Source organism: Microtus pennsylvanicus, chromosome 5, assembly GCF_037038515.1.
Source record: "Microtus pennsylvanicus isolate mMicPen1 chromosome 5, mMicPen1.hap1, whole genome shotgun sequence".
NCBI classification, from domain to species: domain Eukaryota; kingdom Metazoa; phylum Chordata; class Mammalia; order Rodentia; family Cricetidae; genus Microtus; species Microtus pennsylvanicus.
Window position 1 is genome coordinate 99617490 of NC_134583.1, and position 8842 is coordinate 99626331.

Genomic DNA, 8842 nt, shown 5'->3' on the forward strand with positions numbered 1-8842 from the left:
GGTGTGACCCCTGCTAGGTTGACCACGCTCTAGAGGATGCAAAGTCATGACTACAGAGGCAGCATAAATCAGACTTAGTAGGATATTAAAAGGGGGGGGGCACGAAGTTGGGAGAGTTTAGGGTTGGTAAACCCTACCTACCCTGGAATGAGCTCGGAGAGGAGCATATGAATATGATCAAAATATATTGTAAGAAATTTCTCAGATAATAAAAATATTCATTAAGTAAGTGACCAAGAAAAAAAACAGCCTGTCTTGGCAGTCATGCATGGTCACATTTTACAATGGTCTCCTTAGAATCGGTGCATGTGGTACCCCTCAAGCATCCTGCCAGGTCCCCAATGTTCTTTCTCCAGTTAGCTGTACACAAAACACTACCCTACACAGGCAGAACAAGTGAAATGGATCACTTGTCCATGCACTGGGCCCCACCCTAGTCCTCAGCCATCCTCTCCTCCCACTCGGTATCAGTCCTGGAACTCTGACCCAGAGTAGTCCATCTTTCCCCAAGTGTGGATCCACACAGACTAAGCAGCAGGCACAACTAGGGGTAGACAGGGAGTAACTAAAGCAGTGTGCAGGAAATTATTCAGAAATATGAGAGATTATATAAAAGGCGAGTCCAAAGCAATGAAGTAAACTTGGAATCGGACTTAACATGGGACAAAAACTGAAGTCCAGAGTTGTCTAGTGACTTACCATGGTCACCTAGCAAGTTATCTGAAAACTCCAGACCAGAACTTCATCTCGAAGCTGGGTTTTATTTTTCATTTCTATAACTGGCCTCCTCCTCTATGGTGCACAGAGAGGGCCTCTAATACTCTGAGATGGTTTTCATACCTGATCCTGCCACTAGAGAGTCTCTCACTATTCAGGGAGCTCTTCCCAGAAGCATGTTTCTTACTTACTGTATATACACCTTTTGTCTGCTTTCAGACAGGGTCTCATGTAGCACAGGTTAGCCCCAAACTTGCTACATCAGTGAATCTGGCCTGGAGCTTCTGATCCTCCTTCCTCTACCTCCCGGGCTGTGATTACAGGGTGCGCCATCATGTCTGGTTTATATGATCCTGGGGTTCGAACTCAGGTCTCTGTGCACACTTGGCAAGCACGCTACTAGCTAACCCTTACCCTATATTTTAATGTAAGCATTTTGGAGACGGGGACTATAATAGATTAGTGAACTGGTTAATACAGACAGTGCACTTACTCATCAATGAGAAGCAGAGAGTTCATGTTCAGGGCCCATGGACAGAGAAAAAAGGAAGCTGAGTTCTAACTGTTGTGAGTGAGGAAGACTGGGATAACCCTAAGGAAGATGCTGTGGTAAGGCTCCCCAGGTCTGTGACCCTGGTGCTTTAAGGTGCCACCATGGTGCCCAGACAAGTTGGCCATGTCATTAAGGTCTTTCTAAGATAAGGCCTGAGGAAGGACAGAAGCCCACATTAAATGCTACACAAAAGTAGACAGACTTCCAGACTATGAAAGAGTACATCAGAAATAGCCAAGGGCCCATCTGGACGGGTACTAGACAATACAACAGTGGCAAATAACAAGGGGTAAGGACAGTTTGAGCATTGGGGATCTGGATACCAGTCAAAAGAGAGTCCGGGGCGGTGGTGGTGCAAACATTTAATCCCAGCACTCAGGAGGCAGAGGCAGGTGGATATCTGTGAGTTCGAGGCCAGCCTGGTCTACAAGAGCTAGTTCCAGGAGAGGCTCCAAAGCTATAGAGAAACCCTGTCTTGGGGGGGTAGGGGATGGCCACTTCTAAAAGGGAGTCCAAAACAGACGTCAAGACATCAGAGACCCCAGTCCAGCCAGGAAACGGGCAAGAGCTTGTTCCAGAAAACACAGCTCCTAACAACCAGAATCAAGTCCTAAGGAACCAAAGGTCCCCAAAGAACCCGAGTCTCAACACTTGAGTACAGACCAGGCCCTCCAGAAGGGGAAGGAAGGTATTCGGCAAGAACCAGAGGGAGGGTTCTCAGAAAGAGGATGGCAGTGGTTGCCACAGCAGCAAATCCTACTTAAAACTGCAGCTACGTTATGACCAGATCCTAGTAGGCAGCTCAGTGGGTAACTTGTATTTAGACCCTAAATACAGATGTGGTTGAAAAGGCAGCTTTCTTCTCCAACAGAAAACTAAGGCTGGGAACAACTTCAAGTTTGGTACATATTTGGTATATGAACTTGGGAGGGAATGGTTTTCTGCTGCAATGTTTCAAAACCAGTCTTAGCCTAGAACATCCGTGAGAATGTCTCCAATTGAAGTCCTCCAGGAGTACCATCAAGATGAAGCTACTGTAATTCATCAAGATAACAGACCCGCAAACAGAGTATGTGCTCTAGAAAAGCCCGGAAACCTCAGCAAGCAATACATCACAGAGTGGTCTGGACTTTAAGCAAAGACAAGACACAGTAATCTTCTAGACTTCCGGAGTCTCATCTAAGGCCCCGCATCTATGCTTACAGGGCTAGAATGGGGCAGCATCTCCCAGAAAGCGCAGTATTTGTTTGGGAGAGTCTCATGAGGACACTTGGTAGGCAGCCTGCCCAGATTAAGCCCAGGACTGAAGGGTAGCTCTTGTCTCACAGGAGTGAGGTAGACCCTGGATGGCTAGCAGGGAGCCTCTAAGAAGGAGGCAGGTCAGGAAGACCCTGCTCGGTGCTCCCTCTGACTCTTGTAAGGGGCCTGGGTGAGTCCCTCGGGCTCAGGTACAATGCCACTGGTAGTAGCATCTTCCTTAGTGTGAGTTCAAATTGCTCCCCAAGTTCCCAAGAAATCAGGAAAGCCAGGAGAAAAGATGGACTCGAGGTGCTTGGTGAATCCAAAAATATAAAACTGGAGTAGTGTTGCAGGTGCTGAGGGCCACGTTCCTGCCACCCGGCTCCTGGCCGCCAGCTAGCTTATGCCCCGAAATAATTACACGGAAACTGTATTCTTTTGAACACTGCCTGGCCCATTAGTTCCAGCCTCTTATTGGCTAGCTCTTACATATTGATCTAACCCATTTCTAATATTCTGTGTAGCACCACAAGCTGGCTTACCAGGAAAGATCTTAACTTGCGTCTGTCTGGAGTGGGAGAACCATGGTGAGTGACTGACTCAGCTTCTTTCTCCCAGCAGAGTAGCTCATCAAATTCATAGGGAAGACACCATGCCAATCGAAATTTAAAACTTTAGGTAGGCGAAGGAGGCACACACTTTTAGCCCCAGCACTGGGTAGGCAGAGGCAGGCATATTTCCAAGTTTGAGATCCACCTGGTGTACAGAGTAAGTTCCAGGACAGCCAGAGCAACAGAGAAAAACCCTTTCTTAAAAAACGAAACAAAACAAACAAGCAGAAAATAAAAAAACCACAAAACAAAACATGGACAAATGCAAAATTGCCCTTCAATTCCTGCCTCCAAAGTTAAGTCGAGAAGTTTGCCTGTGGTGTTCAAAAAGTTCTTCGGGTGTTAAAAATAATGTAGGAAATGATTGGCAAGAATAGGAAGGTGGCCGCATCAGGCACCCGGGAACTTGTTTCAATATTTTGAAGTACCTAATCCTCTTTAACTACAGCTACAAGCTCAACAGCCACAGCCTACCAATACACAAAACCACATCCTCAGACGCACCTGTTGGTGAATACTTCGGTTCTTGCTTTTTCTGTATGGAACAGAACCATTTTCCAAAAACTAGGCACACACACATACATACACACACACACACACACACACACACACACACACACACACACACACACGTCTGCAGTTCCCTATGTGCACCACGCTTCCCTGGAATCTTGGAAAACCCTGGTACCTGTAGTCAGTCAAATGCCTATAGTAGCTGTGTTTCCTCTGTACTTCTGTCAAATGTCTTTCCCCTTCACACTCCAGCAAACTCATCCTCAGCATGCCCCTTCTTATATTACCGCTCCTCGGGGACACCTTCTCAGTTTCCCCCCAAGCTCTGTGCCCTGTGCTATAAACCCTCCGATCATCTACAACAATATCCAAGTCAAATGTATTACATTTTTTTCCTACTTTGGCTGGGTCGCAATTTTTTAGGGTTAGGTGAACTGATATGATCGATTTGAAATGTCTCCAAAAATGGCAGTACACCCACCTTCTGATATACAAACCCCACTACAGGACTACAGCCTGTGGATTTGCAAAACTAACTACCTGCTATAATACTGCTTTACCAAAGACTGGAAACCATCAAAATGTGCATCAGTAAGGTTCCCTTAAATAAACATCAGCAAATACCATGCAGGAGTTTAAAAGAAACCCAAGCCCTCTTCATACCAATATGTACATTTTTCTCCAAATTCCTCTAATGTGGAACAGGAAGAGATCTCAGTGGGTTGAGGTGCCAGCAGCCAAACCTAAGCATTTGAGTTTGATTCCTGGGAGAGAGAGCTGCCCTCTGACCCCTACAGATGCACTATGGCTCACACTCACAAACACGAACCCCCTTCCCATAACACGGCCAAGTTAAAGCCCGAGCTTTAGTCCCACACCACACCATGCACAGCTATCTTTGAGGCATCGAGTAGCTTACTTACCTTGAGTAAAACAAGGATATAGGGACCCATTCATAGTGAAGTCAGAATAAACACAGTAGATAGAGGATACGGAGTGCTTGCTCCCGGCCCTGATGTGTTGGGCCAACTAAATGTTCATTTTCCCCATCGCTATCATCCAGGGAGTCCTCAGAAAGCTTCCCCTGGGACTTCACTCAGTCATTGGGTATAAACGTCGCATTTATAGAAGGAAAATCCCGGTGTACATCTGGAAGTCGAGTGATCCCTCTCACTACTGCTCCATTATTTATGCAGGGGTGGATTACACAATAGTTGAGACCAGTTTAGACGAGACTCTTTTCCTCTCAAGTTTTATTTAAGGGGCATACATACAACGCCTTTTATGCTTTTATCATGACTAAAAGGCCAGAACACTGGCTGGCTTCTTCTAAGTTCCACAGATTTATTTCCACAGGACACATGAAATATTTATGGTGCCTTCCTCTCACCACCAAAATCAATAAGTCATTTGGAGAAGATGGCTAAGGTCAGACATAGGTTCCAACTACAGTGGACTGCCCCCAAATCTGTCTGAAATGAGATGGTCTGGAGGTACATATGGTATTCAGTGCTCTCCTTACCCCACGGCCCATCATATTTCTCCATCTCTGTGAAAACTGAATTCTGTCCTGCACACCTTCAAGCTAGGTAGAGCCACTTTCCTTGCAGTGCAAGGCTCCCAGGGTGGCTGAAAAACACACAAAAGCTCTCTGCACTGAGAGGCCTCGGGGCTCCGAAGGGCAGGTCAGTCCTATGCACTGAAGACTGAGTCAGAGTGCCAAATCTAATGAGTAGGGGGAGGGTTTCAATGACAAACCTTCAGGGGCCAAAAGTGACACCATAGAAGGTAAAAGGCTATCCAAGGCACAGACAAACTGTGATTGAAACGGCGTTTCAAGCATTGTACAGACAACATAGAACAGAAACATTCCAGCCCACAACAAGACATCTCAAACTGACACTTGGACACCATTCTAAAGATAATTGCTTCTGTTTTCCTTTTGTAATAAAAACTGACTTATGGGGGGGGGGGGAACCTGAGAGGTTATTCATACAGTGTACTATCGCTAGGTGATAAGAATGGGTTTTAAATTTTAATATATTTACTTATTGTTTATCTGCATGTGTCAAACATTCTAAAATAGAAAATACATCTTATTACTTTGTTTTTTGAGATAGGTGCTGCATAGTTGGGTGTCTCTTACTTCACTGAGTGCTAGGGTTCCAGACATGCACCACTTATACATTAAGCTTTTGATTTTATATATATATATATATATATATATATATATATATATATATATAGGATTAAATAATGAAATGGATGCAATCAGCCAACTAACTGTAGATAAAGAAACTAAGTAAGAAACAAACAAGTAAGAGCTGTTCCTGGGAACCCCCAGTGCCCAGCACAGGCCAAAAATAGAAGTTACAGTAAGGAATATTTAAACTAAAGACCAGGCAAGGTGGTGAGGCAGAGGCAGTCTCAACCCAGAACAGCAGCCCACTGCTTGGTACAGGCTGCCTGGCCTGAAAAATGCATTAACCTATTTTGTTGTTTAATGTCCCTTGCTATCTATTTGTGATGGTTTATACTGACTTAAATTGGGCTATGGAATCTAGTAGAAGACAAGTTTCTAGATTTACCTATGGGTATTACCTAGAGTAGATCAGTCTTTAAAGAAGGCCTGGGTTAACTGAGTTGTGAAGCCTCATTCTTGGCCAAGGCAGCACCATTCCCTGGGTTTCAGTGCTCCATCTGGATAAAAAGGAGGATGCTAGCTGAACAGGAGCATACATCCTTCTCTGCTTGTGACCGCAGAGGCAATGTGACCCGCTGCCTCCCACTCCTGTGATGTGGGATTACCCTCTGTATACTGTGAATATGTTTTATTAACATTGGTTAATAAAGAAGCTACTTTGGCCTTTGGTAGGACAGAATATAGGTAGGTTGGAAAACTAAACTGAATGCAAGGAGAAAGAAGGCAGAGTCAGGGAGGTGCCACGTTGCTGCTGAAGGAGAAAGATGTCAGAACCTTACCAGTAAACCACGAGCCTTGCGGTAAAATATAAAATAATAGAAATGGGGTTAATTTAAGATGTAAGAGCTAGCTAGGAATATGTCTGAACCATTGGTCTGTGTTGTAATTAATATAGTTTTTGTGTGATTATTTGGGCAGAAGCAGGCGATTCTCTGTGAGTTTGAGGCCAGCCTGGTCTACAAAGCAAGTTCCAGGACAGCTAGGGCTGTTATACAGAGACACTTTGTCTCAAAATAATAATAATGATATCAGTAATAATAATAATGGCAGTGACCTGATACAGTTGCTGGGAGAAGTAAATGAATTCAAATATGTATGGATTAGGTATAGACCAGGACCTATCACATAGTATCTGTGGGCCAGTATGATAATAAAAGTTTCTGTCACAAGTAACACAGCACATAGTTTTAAGTCCTACTGACACTAATATTTCTCATTGTAAATTACTAAGTCAACAAATTGACTTTCATGACAACTGTATTTATGTCTGGGCCTCCCTTGTAAAATCCCTGTGAAGTCAGGGTTCTCTCTATATAGTAAAAATGTTTAGCCATGTGTTTTCTGATTTGCTTGAGGAAAAAAGCAGAGATGTAGACAATAAAAGTAGTTCCCAGCGCATATCTGCACTCAGTAACAGGATGAGTCCGAAACCACACCCAAGGGTGCGTGAACACACGAGTTCACAATCCCAGCATACAGGAAGGCAGGTTCCTGCCAGCCCTCACAGAGGCAACCCAGACTTCACTTTTAATGAGTCTGGAGAGAGGAAAAAACCTCAGGACCCGATTCTCCGGGACATTCTTCCAAATCAAGCGCTTTGTTTAGCTATCAAAGAACTCAGTACATTTGAGGTCCTGACTTACAGCTGAGTTTACAAAACTGCCACCTCACACATCCGCATCTAAATTGCAAATTGCAAACCTCTCAGATTTCACATCGAAGGCAGGAGCCTCTAACCAGCACCGCCCTAACTCTGCTCAGGCCAAAGCCAGTCTAAGCCACTTCCTTCACCCTCGGCCCTGAAAATTTTAAGTCATCAGAGAATGCCTATTTCACAAATATGTGTGCATTATTTTCAAAATCGAGAGCTTGATACCGTCACAAAAGTTATTATTAAATTTGGAGTGACTGACATTTAGAAATAAAAAAAGCTCAAGGGGGAAAAAAAATCACTGGAGCTGCGTAAGTTACCATAAAGGATGATGTAAATGGCTCGTTTCAAATTTCAGCCTTTGCAATATCAAAGTCGCAGACTGGAAGAAAAGGACTGGGAATTCGTCAAGTCATTAATCTCCCATTTTCTACGATTCCTGTTAATTACCTAGCCAACATGTTTATTTAGCCGAACTGAAATGCAGCAGTCCTTTTAAATGCTCTCGTTTCTCCACATCATAGAAAACACTCTAAGAACAACGTTTAAGAAGTGAACCAGGAAGAGTGGTCAAGCACACTGCTTTGAGGAACTTCGTGCTCTCTCTAGCTTAGTTAGCCAGAGTCACTCTAACCAAAGCACTAGGACGCACGACAGAGCGACACTGCCTAACGCGAAGAGCCGAGAGGGTCGCGGGCCAGAGTGTCCCGCTGGCAGCACGGGTGCAGCTCTCCAAAGCTCCCCGGAGACCCCGAGTCCCCAGCCTGCTCTCCTCCGGGCCCCGCAGGCAACGGGTGCAAACCCCACCCAGCCGCAGCGCACTTCCCGTTCGCCGGCCGGTCAAGAACTCCAACTTGACAGTGACACGCCGAGCTATGAGGAAGTGGCCGCGACCTAGGTGCTGCCACCACTCCGGAGGCTGGACCGTCCTGACGAGCAATGCGGAGGGAGCCCGAGGGGGTTCGTCGGGAACTCCGACTCTGCGCCCCGCAGCCTGGACACCCGCACGAGCGGCGCGCCGAGCCGAGCTCTTACCTGGTTTGACCGGTTTGGGAGGTGGCTTGGACATGGTGCTACGCGGAGCTGCCAGGCTCTGCCGCGGGAGCCCCACACGCAGACGGGAACTGGGCGCCAAGCCTGCGCTGGCCGCGGCCGCTCGGGACCCGCGCGCAGCCGGTGCGGGACACTCGTACCAGCGAGCTCTGCTGACTGCCCTGCCTTCCCACCAGGAAGTGGCCGCGCCTCGCCGGCCGCTGGTTGGCTGCAGCGGTGAGTTGGGCGGAGCTTCGGAGGGCCAACCTGCTCCGGAGCGCTGGAGCCCCGCCCGCCTCCTTGGGGGAGGAGCCTTGTGCTGA

General features: G+C 46.3%; 1 protein-coding gene across 1 annotated transcript in view; it reads right to left on the reverse strand.

Moving 5' to 3' along the window:
- Nucleotides 1-8836, reverse strand: part of Ostf1 (osteoclast stimulating factor 1) — a 52046-nt gene extending 43210 nt beyond the window's left edge. The window contains exon 1 of the mRNA XM_075973656.1: nucleotides 8523-8836. Coding sequence (XP_075829771.1) covers nucleotides 8523-8556 — 34 coding nt within the window. The 5' untranslated portion in view covers nucleotides 8557-8836. The remainder of the gene's footprint in view (nucleotides 1-8522) is intronic.
- Nucleotides 8837-8842: the final 6 nt, after the last annotated feature.